This window comes from Phyllostomus discolor, chromosome 5 (assembly GCF_004126475.2).
Source record: "Phyllostomus discolor isolate MPI-MPIP mPhyDis1 chromosome 5, mPhyDis1.pri.v3, whole genome shotgun sequence".
NCBI lineage: Eukaryota > Metazoa > Chordata > Mammalia > Chiroptera > Phyllostomidae > Phyllostomus > Phyllostomus discolor.
Genome location: NC_040907.2, coordinates 146,308,717 through 146,328,934, shown reverse-complemented (window position 1 = coordinate 146,328,934; position 20,218 = coordinate 146,308,717). Strand labels below are relative to the sequence as shown.

Genomic DNA, 20,218 nt, shown 5'->3' with positions numbered 1-20,218 from the left:
GGTTTGCAACTTTTTATAAAATCAAATAAGCTCCTATTCTACTATCCTGCAATTAATTCTACTGTGTATTTACCCAAGAAATATGAAAATAGACTATCTCCAAAGACTTATACAAGAGTTTAAAGCAGCTCTGTTAGTCAAAAGCTTGGAACAGCCCAAGCGTTCAATAGAAGGGCTTAATCTAATTATGGTGTATTTATACAATGAAATAAAACTTGGCAATAAAAAAAAAGAATTATTGTTACATATAACAATATGGGTGATTTTTCAAAACATCATGCTGAAAAAAATCCTTATACCAATCAGCAGGGGTTATATGATTCCATTTATATGAAATTCTAAAGTAGGCAACAGTAAACTTACAGTGGCAAAAAAATCATAGCAATGGTTACTTGAGAGCAGGGAGAGGCAGGGGTGACGGAGAAGTGGTGATGATCTGACTGTATCTTGACAGGGATTTGAGTTTCATAGATAAATGCATCTGTTAACATTCATCAAATGGTCCACTTAAGATCTAAATTTCAGTTAATGATGTACATGCAAAGTGTACTGACATCAGCAACTTAAAAATGCACCAACAAATTAAGCTGCACTGCTGATGAGATAGAGGGGTAGTTAGTTGCATATATATGTGATAAATGTTAACTGTGGAATCTAGTTGGTGAGTACGTACATGTAATGTTCATTGTGTAATTTTCTTATATTTTATATTTGAATATTTTCATTATAAGTTGTGAGGGGGAAGGAGAAATACTCAGGAACTTATAAAAGCAGTGTTTTCCTTTACTCTGCCAGTCTTAAGCAAGACAGAGAAATAACAAAAAATGTAACAGCTGTTCCTATAAAAGTCACTGGCTTGCCAGGATCTGAGATTAAAAAAAAAAATTCCGAGCCCTGGCTGGCGTAGCTCAGTGGATTGAGCGCGGACTGGGAACCAAAGTGTCCCACGTTCGATTCCCAGCCAGGGTACATTCCTGGGTTGCAGGCCATAACCCCCAGCAACCGCACATTGATGTTTCTCTCTCTCTCTCTCTCTCTCTCTCTCTCTCCCTCTTTCTCTCTCTCTCTCTCTCCCATTCCTCCCTAAAAAAAAAAAAATGAATAAAAAAAAATTTCCTTCCCTATCCCCTTACTTCCAGAAAAGTCAATACAATGAAATAACTTTCTAAAGGGATGGCAGGAAACCTAGCCTCAGACAGAGTCAACAAATTAGTGCTTTGTGGTAACATGACATGACAAGTTTCTAATCTTTATTTCATGCTCTATCTAAAAGTAAGAAAGTTACTTCTTTACTCACCAGGTCATTAGCTTGATCTATTGTAAAAACATTGCTGTTTACTCTACTACCAACTTCAATATGTGCATCAGCTAATGATGAAATAAGCTGTTTACACTCATTCTGCATTCGGGTAAATGGGACGGCAATTTCATCATAATATAAATGTTCTGAAAGGATATCAAGTAAACGTGGCTGCACAGCTAGCGTAACAGCTTTACACTCCTAAAATATAACAGACAACAAATATTCAGAGCAAATAAACATAATTCTAGAGATGCATAAATCTTCAGTTGCAAACTACCAAGTTCTAAATTCCTACTGATGTTGAACTTATGTTCTGTTATCTCCTATAACAACAGTTAGTTGCACAGAAAAAAGGTATCACAACCAAACTACTCTAAAATTTTAATATGAATGACTATAGAACATGCACATGGAACTATTAAAATTCCATTATATTTTCTAACTAATTACTGTTATTTTACTCTAAATTTATTCCAAGTTTACATATATACAGCAGATTCAAAATTACGTAACTTTAAAATAAATCAGTCATATAAAAACACTTAGCATGCACTAAAATGTTATTTAAAAACTCAATATTAGATTTCTTAACAGCTGAACCCATAGTTTCACATGCTATACTGTAGAAATGGATATATAATTTAAAAGCTACTTACCTGCCCCCAAATTTAACTAACCCTTCCCACTCTCTCTGGTTGTTGCCTGTCCCAACCAGAGGGGGAATGGCCTCAGTGATGAGCCATGAGGGGTTCTGTGGGATCTGGGTGATCAGCCTGGGCTTCACAGAGTAAGTCCAGAGAAGCTCTGTGAGGGTCCAGAAACCGAACTGTCAACACTTGCTGCTGAGTCTGAGAGGCACAAAAACACAGCATCACTGCCTCTCCAGCACACCGAGTCCTGACTAAAAACAGAGGGGCCTTGCTTCTTTTCAGAAGCAAAGCTGGGGTCTCAGTTGCAATAGAGCACGGCTCAATTACTTTTAGACACAACTTTGACAAACTGCTAAGAGGCAGTAATAAGCAACTCTCACAGCAAGTGCAGACAGTTAAATTTCCAGAATTCCAGCCAATGGAATAAACAAAGCCAGCAGGAAGTTTCTTTAATTTACAGAAGCAAGTCTTAACACAAAATCATGCATCTTACTAGAAGTTAAAGGTGCTGCAAGGGCATGGATTATTTGGAAACATAAAGATTTTGGCTTAAATGTTGAGATTCTTCTTTCTGTGACCAAAAATTCTGCCCCTGCTAGACTACTCATATAAGTGGATCTCTAGTATTGAAAGCCTTTTATTTTTCATAGTTTTCAGTGATATCTGAGAGAAATATAAAGGAATGAATGACCAATAGTTTATGGACTACTTCCATGCATACATGTGTTTTTAGGAAGGACATTTCTTAACAGACTGTAGGATCAAAAGCAAATATTAAGTATAGGCATAACTAGTAAGTCTCAGGTTTATGATACTGCAGCTCTAAGAAAAAAGTCCGGGGTTAAAGGCAAATGAGAGAAACAATGTTTCAATGTAATCTAGGATACTTTTCTATAACTGTTGGATCTTTATAGAAAGAAAATATTAGCTTTTCTGCTTATAAAACATAATGAAAACAATCCTAACAACTAATGAAAATTGGTTTACTTAATGTGACTTCATTACTTTTTGGGTAAAATCTTACCTTTTGTAAAGCAGCCCATTCACAGATTACCAATGCAACACTAATTCTCTGTAAGGCAGATTTGGAGTTCAAATGGAAGAGTAGTAACTGGCCAAGGGATTCAGCTGGTTTAATTTCTTGGGTTACCACATTTACACTTGGATCACAAATACAGCAACAAAGTGCTCCTAACAACCTAAGCAAGAGAAAAAAAAGAAGTTACTACAGAAGTTACCTGAGGTACAGTTACTCCTACTGAAGCTATAACTTGTCTCAAGAAGACATAACTCCAATCTTCATAAAAATATATAAACCCTATTTAAAACTTCCAAAAATTAGAAGTTTTCTTACACATTAATTTTTTTCCTACTTTGTAACTAGTGTGATGAGGAAGCACTGATAGACACATTAGAGGCATCTCTGGGTTAAGTGACTTTTGAATTTATGTACACTCACTTGGCTGCCATCATTCTGGCTCGCATAACCACAAAATCCCTGGTGGCAGGGTCTTCCATGATGGTGTCTGCACCTGCAATGTACTCCTGCAGTACTTCTTTACTCTGGCTTTGGCTTTGACGTATCTTACCACCTGTTTTCTCCTAGAGGAAATGCGAAAAACAAACAAACAAACAAAAAAACCCCAAAATGGAATAATTAAAGATTAATCATTAAAGTTTAATAGCAACATGAAAAATATTCTCATTTGTTATAATCTCAGTAAAATACAGTTCTTTTCATATTTTTTAAAAGATTTTATTTATTTATTTTTAGAGAAGGGAGGGAGGGAGAGAGAGAGAGAGAGAGAGAGAGAGAGAGAGAGAGAGAGAGGGAGAGAGAAACATTAATGTGAGGTTACTGGGGGCTGTGGCCTGCAACCCAGGCATGTGCCTTGACTGGGAATCGAACATGCAATGCTTTGGTTCGCAGCCTGAGCTCAATCCAGGGAGCTACACCAGCCAGAGCTCTTTTCGTATTTTAATAGATAAAAATTACTATGCATTTTGTCAAGATCCTAATAAAATACTTTTTCTTTAAGCTAAATAAAAATTATACTTATAATAAAACAATACAGATTTCATACATGGTTACCATATTAATAATTATGAACTGAACATACAAATATAGTATGTCCTGCTTTACTTACCTTGGTTCTAGCCTTTACTTCCAGCAACATATTTAAATCAATAGGTAGATGTGAAGGCTGCATCATTAAGCAAAGCCATGCGCCCATCCATGGACAAGCAGCAGCTACTACATACTGAACTGAAGCCTTGCTCAACAATTCCATCCAAACCTACAGAGTGAAAGGGGAATATGAAAGTGGAATTTTTCTAGTAAGGACTAATAAATCCTAACTTATTTTTAGGGATATTGAATTGAAAAAAATAATTCAGAAATAGCATATAGATTAATTTTAAAATTCAATATAGAGGCCTATTTTTAAAACACAGGGATTTTTTTGGTAGGTCTGTATACTAAAATGTAATAAAAGAGAAAGTTAAAAAGAAAAGGAATGCAAAGAATATTCTTCAGTATTTTATAAATGTCATTTAAAAGATACCCATAAAAATAATTGAGTTGTCAAAAATCTCAGTAAGTCACTAAAATCCTTTGTGTATATCATAAAGCTCAATACTAACAGTCCTATATTCAACTCTCACTTCAAGATATAAGAATTCCTGATAAATATCCTCTGCTAACTTTAAAGGTTATAATATCCCAGTATAAATTAAGAACAATGTAAGTCTTGACTCATCATCTTACTCAATAAGGTCTCTTACTCAAGGCCTAACATTAAATGGGATAGGTCTGGTAATAAAATAACAGTGGTAGAAATACCACCACTGTTAATCTAAGGCTATTATCAATAAGCCACCTCAGAGGCCAATAATTCAAGACTAATTTAATAGGTTTCAAAGGTACAACAGTGTCATTTCCCCCATAACTGTTATTAAATATATCACATGGTTCCTCTTTAAAGATTCTAACACATATAACCAATCTTGCTAAGTAAGGAAAAGAAGTACAAGATTAAACTATGACCATCAGACTCTACATATTACCAACAAATCCCAAAAGATACCTGACAGATTAATAAGCATTCTGATAAATAGCAAGATAGGTGATAGAGGAAAGCAGTCTTTCTTTCATTTTATTTTCTGTATTGAGGCTCTCAGGAAGTACCTGAAACACTTGCATAGATGGTCGCATAAGAGAAAGAAGCACAGCCCACCAGGACTTAAGTTACTATATTTCATAAAAGGCTATTTCCTTGTCTCACCTTGCAGATCTCTAGACTTTTCGAATCTCTGAGATGATTTCTAATTTCTTAAAAATCCTTGACCAACTACAGTATAGCAATTATGAAAAAATCTTAAAACCACCAAGTTACTGGGAAAAAGTAGTACAGATATATTCCCTGTGTACCTTGTGAATGAGGTCCAGAATTTCCTGGCTGCTTTCTAAAACACAAAACTGAAAAATGTGTCGCAGCATATCAGGCAGAATAGGTATAAGCCAAGATGAAGAGTTCTGAAAACAAAAACAGAATCAAAGCTACAGCACATAATTCACAGGTATTAGCTTATTTGAAGAGTTATAAGACAATCCTAAAGCATTACCATGGAAAGACTATATAGCTTTATCAGAAAGGTTCAACTAGTGATAAATTCTGACAAGATTTTAGAGCAAGGGTACCATATTTATTATTCCAGTGGTTTGGAGAAACTGAATGGCATATAATTACTGGGAAGCTGGAGAAAGTCTGATTATGATCAACAACAATAAATTTTACTTCAAATATGTTAAAATTGTCCTTCACATGGAAGCAAGTTCTAACCAGCAACACTCCTTGGTTACATTATATATTACTGCTTTGTAGGGGAAATTTGAAAGATGATCACATTACTACCGCTGTGCTGGATGACTAGAATTTAAATTCTATTGTGCTTACCAGTAATCCAGGTAATGAATTATAAGCGATACCCAACCTAGAAAATTGTACTTTGAGTTCAGTACAGAATTAAAGCAAATGTTCTTAATCTATTTTGGGTCAGGGACCTTTTGAAAATCTGATGAAAACTATGCACACTCCTTTCTTTAAAAAACACACTTATATACTCATACATATTTAGATATAAAATTTGCCTCCAATTTCAGAGGGTTCAGGGATCCCCTTAAGCTCAGTTTAGCAGTTCAACCTAAGGAATTTCTCAACAATTCAAAAGCCCAGCCAAATTAAGCAGTCAAATGGTGTTCAACCAAATATTTACTGTGTACCCAGGATTCTAAGAAAAGAATCTCACATGTTGTCTATTGTTGCTCAAAAAAAATTACAAGCTCACTAAGACTAACCAACTGAAAAATTCTAGTAACTAATTCACAATACCTATCACTACACTCTACCATATTTTTTAAGCAAAAAATATGTTGTCTGGAAGAGACTGAAGAGAAATTTGAAAATTTCAACTGAAATTCCAGAAAGCTAGAAGTTCTAGGGATAATGTATAACTTAGAGAGTTGCCTATAATTTTCTAAACAAAGGAAAACTAATGAATGACAAAGACAGGATTATATGTTCTCAAAATAGTTTGAAAGATGTTTAAAACAGACAACAGAATCATTAGCTAGGGGAGCCCACTCACTGATTTGCTATGCCTTAACTACTTTTCACTAATAGAGAAAGGGAAACTGAGACGTCTTCTTTCATTTCTCATCAGACAGAATTAGGGACAACTGTAAAAGAATTAGGAATGATGTAATAGCAAACAAGCAAATAATTTAATGTTACTCTTCTATAATCTTCTCACCTATGATTTCCCCCATTATATTTACCAACTTAAAAAAATTTTAATTTTTAGAAAGAGAGAGAGAGATTAACTTGTTGTTCCAGTTATTTATGTATTCATTGGTTGCTTCTTTTATGTGCCCTGATGGGAGATTGAACCTGTGACCATGGTATACTGGGATGATGCCCTAACCAAGTGGGCTACCCAGCCAGGACAATATAACCCACCCTCCAACCCCATTACTGGAAAATGCAAACGGTTGCTAGTACATTCCAAAGACGTACCTACACAGGAAGAGTGTTTCTTTTATATTTATAAACAATAAATGTGATAAAAATTGTAGTAGTCTTCTCAGGCTACAGGCTTAGTTACTATAGTAAATTCTACTTTATAGTTATAAAAACAACCAGGGAGAAGAAAGTATGAACAGTTAGAGAACAGTGAGGGGGGTGAGGGGTTTCGAGTAGAGAAACCATTCTATATGAAACAATAATGAAGAGATGTCATTATACACTTGTCAAAACCCATAAAATGAATGTACAACAAGAGTGAAACTTAATGTAAACTATGGACTTTGATAATGATGTGTCAATGTTGGCTCCCTGACTGTAATAAATGTAGCACTCTGGTGTGGGATGTTAACAGTGGGAGAACCCTTGTTTGGAGTGGGAGAGGAGGTATATGCTGTGAACCTACAACTGCTCTAAAAAGTAAACTCAATAAATAAAGAGGAAAGTAAAATTTAAGAAAAATAAAGAAAAAACAAAACTGAAAACCCAAATTTCTTTTAAAAACTCAATCCAGAATATACAGAACATCATCATCATAGGAATTTGTATTTGAAAAAAATGTAGATCATCCAGTGGCACAGCATAAAGTCTGCTTAGTTGAAATTGCAAGATAAGGCTGGGAAAACATCGGTAGGCCAAATTCAGTCCACCTGAACAACTGTACAAGTACCTCCTTTTAGATATGATTGCAAAAAGTAACATGCCTTTAGCTCACTATTAGTACTATCTTAAAAGATCACAAAGTGTAGTTTGGCCCATCCAGGGCCAATTCATCTCTTACTGAACTGAAACTTGGCCCATCTATTTTCATTTACTTTGCACCTGTCTTCTAGTAGGCATTGATTGAGGCAGGTAACTTAGTGCTGTTACTTTGCATTTATATTTATTTAACTAGATTACTGAGGGAGCAGGGCACAGTGGGGACTGTATGTTTTTAGTCCTTTAGAGATTATCCACTTTGGGATTCCCCCCATCAAATTTTTTAGATAGTCAATAAACTTCTAGATGCCGCTGCTAATTAGGACTGTACTATTCTCCATTCATCTTAGGCAAAGTATGGAAAGTTTTGATGAATGTTTAGTATTAGTCTAGCACAGTGTACACTAAAATACAGAAAAAAACCCCACCACAAACTCTTTACTTCAGGTTTAAGTTACTGGACCACTATAACTCAAGTTATGAATGAATTCATGTTTTAAGAGGTTAAAAAAATTTTTTATGATTCTACTCATATGTGGAATCTAATGAACAAATTGAACAAGGAAAAGAGAGACAAATTCACAGATAGAGAGCAAGATGAGAGCTAAGGGGTGGGGGAGGTTAGGGGTGGAGGGATTAATCAAGAAGAGAAAAAGACTCATGAACATGGACTATAGTGTGGTGATTGTCGGGGGTACAGGGGCATAAGAGGACTAAATGGCAATTGGTAAGAAATACAAAAATAAATCACTGAATGAATAAAAAATTGTTTTGTGTTAAACAACTAACATAATATTAGCACTTTATACTAGTGCTAGATGTAGTCCCCATTTGTGGAAATTATGCAAGGAAAATGATTTGCAGTTATTTAGTGTAACACATATGGGTTATACTACATAATTCCCAGCTGTTTTATTCAGATTTATGTTTCCTCCTGTGCTCAACCATCCCACATTCTACCCTCCAGCCTGACCAATTTCCTTTCACCTCCTCCTTGGTGCCATCATGCTCTCTCCTGCTTCCCAAGTTTCACATACTATACGTTCCTCTGACTCTTATCCTGCTCTTCACCTGCTTAAATTCCACTCATCCTTAAGGTCTCAACTTAAACTTCTCATTTAGCAGCATACCTTCCTTGATCTTCACTCACCTCACTAGCTAGGATCCACTAGCACCATCTACTTCTCCTACAAGATACCTACCTCATTACATTATTAGAGCTTCTTCTGTTTTAAACTCTGTAGAAGGGCAGAAACCTTGTCTCTTACTGATTAGTATCTAGAAAACTGTAGCCATGTAGGCACTAAAATATTTATTGAATAAATCTACCTTTTGTATGAAAAACGGTCCAAAGTCAGAGAGTAATTGGTAAGATGCAAAAGTTTCTCAGAATTTTAGTTGGCAATAAACCCCTAACTGGTAAAGCTGGCATCCTAGGTGGGGTAAGATCTGGTCAGTACTCTATTGCCATGTCCCCTTTTACCTCCCCACAAAAGTGGGTAGGTGTGGATCAGCAATCTGATCATCATTACCATGAACATCTGATTCCTGCATGTAGGCAGATTAATCATCACTTTTATCTCCACAGCTAATGAGTTTGGGTTGTAGGGAAGAACAGGAAAGAAGCAATAAAAAAGTGAAGCATCACAATGAGTTCTTTCACTAACTTGGTATGAAATCCTACTTTGGCCCACTTCCAAAAACAATCCTCCCCTCCCAATAAACCCAATTCTATATTTAGACAATTTATAAGGCCTTATTCTACTCATATGCCTAACCAATACTTATTGAAAGCAGCTGAATATTTACCCTTTGTCATCCCTGTCCCTATCTTTACAAAAGCTGGCCAAACCCAATTATGCTAATATTCTCTAAAGCCAAAGTCCTAGTCAAGTCTATTCTTTTGGTCTTTCTTTCCTTCTCTACATATGTGTGTTAAATTTTCTTACATCCTGGATTAAGTATGCCTCAAATTCCAACTCAATTTCATGTATATTTTCATACTAAATATAAACTTCATGCCAGAACTTGCCTGTCAAACATGATTCACAAAGTGACTACAATGCAAATGGAATGGAAAAGTTGACCCAGTCAGCAAAGCAAAACTAAATGAGAGATTCATGTCCAGAAGTGTACCTTTCTAGATCTTGGAGTCAAGTTCTGGCTACAAGAGTTAGTGGTTATCAACACTAGTTAATCTAGATAGTCTTAATAAAGTAGTTTACTGATGGACATAAACATTCACAGATCCCCTCTTGCACATATAAACACAGTCACAGGTTAAAAAGAGAATACAAGAAAGAAAAACAAGTGGTAAATTCCTTCACCCTGATTGCCAAGCTGCTAGTTTAGCAAAAAAAAAATTACACCTTGATTTTAAGTCATTATCAAATGAAACTAGTTTGGTTTTCTAAAGAGTTATTTCATGCTCCCCAAGAGCCAGGCTTGCAAATACTTTCACAGGTTAACATCACAGACAAAGGCACAGGGATTAAAGAATTTATTTTTACAGGTGCCATATGTCCAATAGATAAAAAATTAATAAATAACTGTATTAACTGTGGTTCTATTTAAGGACATTTTAGAGATGAGCATGCCTGCATATGTACTTATGATCAAATAAATTTTAAGATTAAGTACATCTTTCTCATAAACTTCTGGCTTTATAAAACAAAACAAGCCCTGACTGGTGTGGTTCAGTGCATTGAGCACCAGCCTGCAAACCAAAATGTCACAGATTCAATTCCCAGTCAGGGCACATGCCTGGGTTGTAGGCCAGGTCCCCAGTTGGGGGCATGCGAGAGGCAACCAATCGATGTCTCTCTCGCAAGTCAATGTTTCTCTCCCTCTCATTCTCTCTCCTTTCCATCTCTCTAAAATAAATAAATAAAATCTTAAAAAGCAAGCAAACAAACAAACAAAAAACCCAAATTACTGACGATAATCAAAGTACTTTCAAGGGAAGAGAGGCATCAATCTTTATAAGGTATAAATACACTGAACTACAGCCATGGTTAGCCTACCAAATCACCCTGGAATTACTGAGGGGAATAGGTTGAAAAGTTAGAAACTAAACCAGAATACAGTTACTAGTAATTTAGATATGAGGTTCATTTTTTCACTTTGTACTTAAGATGACTTCATATTCAGGAGTGAGAAAGCAATTCTATAGACACCATTAATTTTGTTTCCAGGTAAAATTAAAAACTAAACTAGAGGACTCCCATTCAAGATGGAGGGTGTAGGTAGGTAAGCTTCACCTCTTGCACAACCATAAGGATCACAACTAACCTCAAAACAAAAAACACCCAGAACTGCCAGAAAATCAAATTGTATAGAAGTTTGACAATTAAGGATTTAAAGAAGCAAGGGTAGGAGGGGAGGAGATCGTGAGCTGGGATGGAGAGGATTTGGTATGGCAGTGGTGAGGCGGCCAGTGGAATAGGCAGTCCTGTATTCACACGTGGTAGATAAAATCGGGAGGGACAGCTTGGGAGCGAGCAATCACAGCCCCAACCAGACTACACAGCCCAGGGTTCCAGCACCTGGAAATAAAGCTTCATACTGTCTGGCTATAAAAACCAGTGGAGGTTAGGGTGGCTGAAGAAACTGTTGGTCTCTCAGGAGAGCTCATTTAAAGAGCCTGTAAACCCACCCACTCTGGGAACCACCACTGGGGGAGCAATAGGAGGGGTGCCGGTTGCATACGGGAAGGGGTGAAGTGACTGGAAATGGGATGAGTGCCAAGCAAGCCTCAGTGGCACTGTCCTCTTTCTAACCCCTCCCCCCCACACAGAGCCACAAAGAAGTGAAACAAGTTGCCCTGCCCTGGCAAATACCTAAAGGTCTGCCCCATACAACTTAACAAGTGTGCTAAGACAGGGAGTCAAAGCACCTCTGCCCAATTAATAGAAACAAACACAGGCAGGCTGCTAAATAGAAGAGACAAAGAAATATGGCCCAAATGAAAGAACAACAACAACAAAAAAAACCCAGAAAAAAACTAAGCAAAACAGAGAGAGCCAACCTATCAGATTCAGAGTTCAAAACACTAATGATCAGGATGTTCAGATAACTCACTGAGTACCGCAAAAGCATAAGGGAAGAAATGGAGGCTACCCTAAGAGAAATAAAGAAAAATCCACAGAGACTCAACAGTGAAGGAAGGGAAGCGGGGGCTCATACTGACAATTTGGAACATAAGGAGGAAATCAACAACCAACCAGAACAGAATGAAGAAATTAGAATTCAAAAACAAACAAGCAAACAAACAAACAAAAACAGAGGAGAGAATAAGACGACTCTGGGACAGCTCCAAAAGTGCCAACATTTGAATCATGGGGATGCCAGAAGAAAAGAGAAAGAGCAAGAAATTGAAAACTTACTTGAAAAGATAATGAAAGAAAATTTCCTTATATTATGAAGGAAAGAGCCCTTTAAGTCCAGGAAGCACAGAGAATCCCAAATGAGTTGGACCCAAAGAAAAAGACACATCATAATTAAAATGCCAAAGGTTAAAGATAAAGAAAGAATCTTAAAAGCAGCAAGAGAAAAGCAGAGAGTTACCTATAAAGGAGTTCCCATAAGACTATCAGCTGATTTCTCAATAGAAACTTTGCAGGCAAAAGGGACTGACAAGAAGTATTCAAAGTGATGAAAAGCAAGGACCTACATACAACCTAGATTACTCTATCCAGCTTTCATTTAGAATGAAAGGGCAGATAAAGTGCTCCCAGACAAGGCAAAACTAAAAGAGTTCAACATCATCGAGTCCTTATTATATGAAATGTTACAGGGACTTATTTAAGAAAAAGATAAAAACTATGAACATTAAAATGACAAACAACTATCAACAAATGAATCTAAAAAACAAAAACAAAAACTAAGCAAACAACTAGAACAGGAATAGAATCATAGATATGGAGACTATTTGGAGGGTTATCAGTGGAGAGAGGGAATGGGGAGAATGGGGGAAAAGGTGCAGGGATTAAGAAGCATAATTGGTAGGTACAAAATAGATGGGGGTATTAAGAAAAGTATAGGAAATGGAGATGCCAAAGAACTTAAATGCACAACCCCTGGACATGAGTTAAGGTGAAAGGACTGCTAGAGGGGAGGCAGGTACCAGGAGGAGGGGAGCAAATGGGGAAAAATTTGGACAACTGAAAGAACATAATCAATAAAACAATTTTTTTAAAAAAAGAACTAAACTACCACCATTCAGAATCACCTGAAATCTAGCTAAATGGAAGTCGTACAACTAAGACTATAAAGAAGCAACTACATTGAGACTGGTAGAAGAAGCGGAAATGCAAAACAGGTTGGTCCCATACCCACACCAGCCCACACCCACATGTGGTAGATAAAAATTGGGAGGGCTATCTTGGCTGTGGAGGTTCCCCTTGAGGAGTAAGGGTTCCAGCCTTACATCAGGACCTCCAGCCCAGGGTTCCAGTGCCAGAAAGAGAAGACCCCTTAACTTCTGGCTATAAAAACCAATAGAATTGTGGCTGAGTGAGACAGGTTTCTGCAGTCCTACCTGTTCCTCTCAAAGGACCCAAGTACAACTTACTCAGACACACTCCTTCTGAGTTCCAGTGCTGGGGTAACAGCTTGAAAAGCTCCAGGAACATATGGGAGGAATTGAAGAGTCTGTCATCAGGGCAAGAGATGCAGAAGCAACTTTCTCTCAGACGGAGTTCTGGCAGAGGCCACTGTTCTTTTGCTGAGTCATAGTTGAGTCTCTATCAACCTGGTTATCATTGTTTGCCACCCCTCCTATCCCTTGTGATTTCCCAAGACCCTGTCCTGGATCATCCATTGATGGTCCCACCAAGCTGTTTCCAGTGACTTTCCCATACAAATAGCCTGTCTCACCTCATGCTTCAGACTTTCCTAAAATCTCTCAACTAAGCAGCAACTGGTCTTGGAGTGCTGTGCCGCAGGTCTAGCACTAGCAGCAGCTAGCCTTGGTTCACAGCTTAGCCTCTCCTGGGCACCTCCAATCCAGAACAATTAGAAGCCATCTGCAGATCATTTTGTAGCCCAGGCTGGGAGGTCTCAGGTAGAACACAGATGGTGGCTAACCTTGGCCTGCACCTCCTCAGAAGCCCAAGAACCAATGCACCAGGTAAACACCTTCATACCACACAAAACACCAGTCAACCTCCTCCACAATGGACACATTCAAGAGGCAGGCTCAATGGAGTCTTGCTGAAGTACTGTTCTGTGGGTTGGGACCCTATATAGCTGATCTTCCATAGTGGTTGCAGTCAGTCCTTGAAGCCAATGAGCCTGGGGGAAATCCCTTCCATCGAAATGCCAACAGCAGTCAAGGTTCAACTATAATAGGAAGGTGTACACAGCCCACATGGGAGTGGTATGGCACCTGGAGTGCCCAGCTCAGCTGAACTTGGAGGCTGTGCCACTGGACCCTTCAGGATACCTATTACATAAGGCCACTCTACCAAGACCAGGAGTTGTAGTAATTCTACCTAATACACAGAAACAAACACAAGGAGGCTGCCAAACACAGGAAGACAAGGAAACATGTCTGAGATGAAAAAACAGAACAAAACTCCAGGAAAAGAACTAAACAAAATGAAGACAAGCAATGTACTAGATGCAAAATTCAAAATAATGGCTATAAGTATGCTATTTAACTTAAGGGAAAAGTAGATGAACTTAGTGAGAACTTCAACAGCATGACAAAGGACATGCAAATCACAAAAAAGAACCAGTCAGAAATGAAGGAAGGATACATTAACTGAAATGAAGACTACATTATGGGGAATCAACAATAGAATAAATGAAGCAGAGGATCGAAGCAGCAATTTGGAAGATATAGAGGCAGAAAACATCCAATGAGAACAGTAAAAAGATAAAAGAATCCAAAACGTGAGGATAGTGGAAGGACCCTCTGGGACAACTTCAAATGTATCAATGGGGGTTCTAGAAAAAGAGTGAGAGCCAGAAATTGAAAACTTGTTTGAAAAAATGACAACAGAAGACTTTCCTAATCTTGTGAAGGAAAAGCAAGGACCTACAATCAAGATTACTCTCCCCAGGAAATCTATCATTTAGAATCAAAGGACATTTCAAGAGCTTCCCAAACAAGAAAAAGCTAACAGAGACCTGGCTGGGCAGCTCAGTTGGTTGAAGCATCATCTCGTACACCAAAAGGTTGAAGGTTTGATCCTCAGTCAGTGAGCATAAGAGATGCAACCAATCAATATTTCTCTTTTACATCAATGTTTCTCCTCCCCTCTCTAAAATCAATAAACATATCAAATGAGGAATAATGATAATAAAAGAAAAGCTAAAGGAGTTCACCACCACCAAACCAATGTTACATAAAATGTTAAAGGGTCTTCTTTAATAAGATCAAAAACATAAACAACAATATGGCAATAAATACATATCTATCAACAATGGAATCTACCAAACAAAATAAACGAACAAGCAGAACAGAAACAGACTCACTCAACTTCAGGCCAACATGGAGGCATAGGTAGACACACTGTGCCTCCTCACACAACCAAAATAAGGACAACAAAAATTTAGCAGCAAAAAAACAACCAGTACTGAAAGAAAATTGAACTGTATGGAGGACCAACAACCAAGGAGTTAAAGTAGACACATTCATCCAGACCAGTAGGAGGGGCAGAGTCTGGGAGCCGGTACAGAGAGGGCTCATGGCAGGGCAGGTGGTGACCTTGAGCACGAGGCAGCAACTGGCGGACCCCAGGCGCACAAGGTGGCAAACTGTGGAGAGGCACTGCACACAAGGCAACTAGTGGACAGGCAGTCCCACATTCGCATGCAGATAAACCAGGTGAGACTGGGGAGCGAGACAGACCACACAACCCAGGGTTCCAGCTCGGGGAAATAAAGCCTCAAAACATGGAGAGAAAACACCTGTGAGGTTGATGCGTTGGGAGAACCTCACAGGAGAGTCTGTTGGAGGGACTCACAGTGTCCCAGAACGTACCCAGCCACTGAGGAATCAGCACCAGATGGGCCCAATTTGCTTGGGGGAATTGACTGAAATCCAGCAGAAAGCAGAGCAAGCACCATTGTTCCCTCTTGGACCCCTTCCCCACATACAGCGTCACAACCCAGCCACTGGGTTGAACCACCAGGGGAAACACCTAAGGCTCCACCCCTCACTACATAACAGGTGCCTCAAGACAAAACAAAAATGGTCCAAACGAAAGAACAGATCAAAGCTCCAGAAAAAATACAACTAAGCAATGAAGAGATAGCCAATCTATCAGATGCACAGTTCAAAGCACTGGTGATCAGGATGCTCACAGTACTGGTTGAATTTGGTCACAAATTAGATGAACAAATGAAGGCTACCCTAAGTGAAATGAAGGAAAATGCACAGGGAACCAATAGTGATGGGAAGAAAACCAGGACTCAAATCAATGGAGTGGACCAGAAGGAAGAAGAAACAACCAAACAGAAAAAAATGAAGAAACAAGAATTTTAAAAAATGAGGAGAGGCTTAGGAACCCCCAGGACATCTTGAAACATTCCAACATCGGAATTATAGGGGTACCAGAAAGGGAAGAGGAAGAGCAACAAATGGAAAAGTTATTTGAACAAATAATAAAGGAGAACTCCCCCAATCTGGCAAAGGAAATAGATTTCCAGGAAGTCCAGGAAGCTCAGAGAGTCCCGAAGAACTTGGACCCAAGGTGGAACACAACAAGACACATCATCATTACATTAGCCAAGATTAAAATGAAGGAGAGAATCCTAGAAGCAGCAAGAGATAAGGAGACAGTTACCTACAAAGGAGTTCCCATCAGATTGTCAGCTGATTTCTCAAAAGAGACCTTACAGGCAAGAAGGGGCTGGAAAGAAGTATTCCAAGTCATGAAAGGTAAGGACCTACATCCAAGATTGCTCTATCCAGCAAAGCTTTCACTTAGAATGGAAGGGTAGATCAAGTGCTTCTCAGATAAGGTCAAGTTAAAGGAGTTCATCATTACCAAGCCCTTTTTATATGAAATGTTAAAGGGATTCATCTAAGAAAAAGAGATAAAAAATATGAACAGTAAAATGACAGCAAATTCAGCTATTAACAACCGGACCTAAAACAAAAACAAAAGCAAACTAAGCAAACAACTAGAACAGGAACAGAACCACAGAAATGGAGATCACATGGAGGGTTAGCAACAAAGAAGGGGGAGGAAGAGAGAGGGGGAAAAGCTACAGAGAATAAGTAGCATAGATGGTAGGTAGAAAATAGATGGGGCCAGTAAGAATAGTATGGGAAATATCGAAGCTAAAGAACTTATAAGTATGACACATGGACATGAACTAAAAGGGGGGCAATGTGGATGGGAGAGAGTGTGCAGGGTGGAGGGGAGTGAAGAGGGGAAAATGGGACAACTGTAATAGCATAATCAATAAAATATATTTTTAAAAAATGAAAAGGCAAGCCACCCACTGGGAGAAAATATTCAGAAAGCATCTATGTGACAAAGGATTGGTATCTAGAATGTATTATAGGAAAACTCCTACAACTCAACAATAAAGACAACCTAATTAAAAACAGACGAAAGATTTAAACAGACACTTCAGAAAGGAAGACCTACAAATGACCAAAAAGACATAAAAAATGGACATATTAGTCAGCAAAGAAATACAAAAATGAGACCCAAACGACACTATCACACAACCACCAGAATGGCAAAAATTAAAAGGAGTGACTACATCAAATTATGGTGATGATGTGGAACAAGAACTCTCACATATTCTTAGGTAGCAGAAACAGACTCACAGATACAGAGAACATTTTGATGGTTGTCAGATGGGAGAGGTGTTGGGGGTCAGATGAAAAAGCTGAAGGGATTAAGAAGTACAAATTTGTTGTTATAGAACAGTCATGGAGTTGTAAAGTACAGGATAAGGAATATAGCCAATAATATTCTAATAACTATGTATGGTGTCAGATAGGCACAAGATTCATTGGGAAGGTCACTGGGGTGTACACCTGAAAAAACTGTAATTGAAAAATAAAAACTGTTAAAAAAAAAAAAAGAACTGAGAGTCAGCCAGAATTAGACATGATTCTGAGCTGAGTTGAGCTGCTTACCATGAGTTGTACAGCTAGCTATGTGAGCTTGGGAAAAGTTCCTTAATTTTTTATCATTAGTTCCCTGATCTGCAAAATAGGAATGGGAGTAGCTATCCCATGTAAAGTGCTTACCAGTTCATAACACTTAATAGTTCATACCATAGCATAACCCCTCTACAATAGCTTGGATTATAATTATTACAATTAAATATTATTCTTAAACCCCAGAATACAAACAAGATTTCCAAATTATTATTAAAAAATTCCCAGAAGTGAAAGTGTTAATTATTGTCCTCACTATCAGTACTATTAATTGTTCATATTTGTGTAACATTAACATTTTTAAAGCACTTTCATATATATTATCTTACCTGGTCCTGTAACACCAAGAAAGTCTGGGTAGGGATTATAGCCAAAAGGGTTAAATAAACGACTGAGGTCATAGAGTTAACAAATGGTAGAGCCAAGGTTAAAACCCAGACTTCCTGTTTGGTTAAACCATTGACCTCATCAAACCATTGGTGAGGAAAAATAGTGATAAAAAGCAGCTTAGGACAAGGAAAGGCAAGTTAAAGTGAGGGTAGATTTTATCAGAAGTACAGGTCTATCATCTCTAGTCCAAATTCCCTGGATCCAAGTTGTTTTGAAATTCAGTGTTTTTCAATTTTAGAATAGTAATGAGGTTTTATATACTGTATGTTACATAATATCCTCAATAGGGTCAGAGGCAGCACCTAAATAAAACATATTAATATGTCTGCAGCAAAATTTGAAAGCAGACATATTAAGTAGACTGAAGACTTATTAATAGCCTTTCTTAAAAATGGTCAGTTTTTTTCATCAAATGAGTAGTTCTTTAAGTTAACACAAATTACAAAAAACCTCTGAATTTCAGAATTAAAGGTAAGAGATCACAGACTTGCATTACAAGAGTTTGCATGTAGCTACGAATCAATCAATAATCAGACAACACCGTGGAAAAGACTACAAAAACAGACAAAAGCATCAGAAAGCATCAGACATAGTTTACTCTGATATCATCTCAGAAAGCAAATAATGTTGCTGGGATCACAAGATTCACAACAGCCATTAAATAAGTGTTTCACTGAATAATGACCTTAAACAATGGTTCAGATAAAAAACAAATCACAGTGAATTATAGAACTGGAATAGCTTTGTGCCACTAGAGATTTGACCTGTTCCTTGAAGGAAAGAAATAGAGAAGGGAAAAAAGAGATAATATTTACAAAGGAGGGAGCAGGTAAAGTTTGATAAAATGAATATAACATGGTTATAGTTGGCATACAGGGGTGGACTTGGGAAATTTTCTTGGGAGATTTCAGGTTATATATTAGGAAATAGTACGAGAAAAGGCTGACAAGATCCAAGTAACAGAAGACCAAGAAAGGCAGGAATTTAATTCTAATATAGTAGACAATGACAAATCACTAACCAATCTGTAAGTAACTGATCTATGGTACCCAAAATTATCCTGAGACCATATAATTTTAATTGCCAATATCAACAATCATTTAGGGACTAAAAAATATTTGGAAGGGGATTTGGAACAATCTTGTGATCTTACCTATACTGTAAAAAAATTCAATACATGGCAGAAAACACCACATTATGAGACTAACAGAAATGAGAAAGCACAACTGACAGCTAAGAAGAATAACTAGGAAAAAGCAACTGAAAAGGAACAGTACAAATGACACCAGAGAAATGGCAGTGAGAGATCCCCCTGGCCTCTGCCCTTGAAGTTAGAAAAATTTAAATAGCTATAAGTCAGCAAAGGATTCCTTGCTCATCAGAAACACACCTGAGAGATCTGCACACAAACATCCTAAAGGTGGGCAAGTGGAAGCAAACTGGGGAAGTGAGAAGGGAGAAGAGCTGAGCTCAGCCATGGATGCAGCCCTACAGCTGGGTGCTCATGGTGGAACTCAGCCTGGAGAGCGGAAGAATCAGGATGTGGATGGCACTCCCTTCAGCTAAGAGGAACAAAGATATTCAGTGGGCATTCCTGCAGCAGTGGGCAGTAACTTCTGCTGCTGAGCCCAGTGACCTGGGCAGTGATACAACGCAGAGATGTGGCCACAGCTGTCTCATAATTGGCATTCCAGAAACAAAGCCATGGAGCCTGACTGCCCCTTAACCTCCCAGAGCTTGCCTTCCTTTGTGGGCTGTGGAGCACATGATCTGCAAATCTCATAACTGGTACTACAGAATCACCTTTTCCCTGAGCAAAGGGCAAACTCTGTGAATGATCATAGTATCAGAGTACAGGGGTGACTCTGTGGATGTCTGAGGTTGCCATTATCAAGAGGGCAAAGCCACTTTGAAGTCAGGAAGGTCACCCACTGCCACACATCGCGGCTACTATATTGATGGA

The 20,218-nt window shown here is 38.1% G+C and overlaps 1 protein-coding gene across 3 annotated transcripts in view; it reads right to left on the bottom strand.

The window, feature by feature from the left end:
* BTAF1 (B-TFIID TATA-box binding protein associated factor 1) overlaps positions 1-20,218 on the bottom strand; it is a 113,923-nt gene that overhangs the window by 44,056 nt on the left and 49,649 nt on the right. For all 3 annotated transcript variants that reach the window (XM_028513543.2, XM_036026992.1, XM_036026993.1), the window contains 5 exons: positions 5,384-5,488; positions 4,101-4,250; positions 3,413-3,555; positions 2,978-3,152; positions 1,298-1,501 (listed from right to left, as the gene is read on the bottom strand). In XM_028513543.2, coding sequence (XP_028369344.1) covers positions 1,298-1,501; positions 2,978-3,152; positions 3,413-3,555; positions 4,101-4,250; positions 5,384-5,488 — 777 coding nt within the window. The remainder of the gene's footprint in view (positions 1-1,297; positions 1,502-2,977; positions 3,153-3,412; positions 3,556-4,100; positions 4,251-5,383; positions 5,489-20,218) is intronic.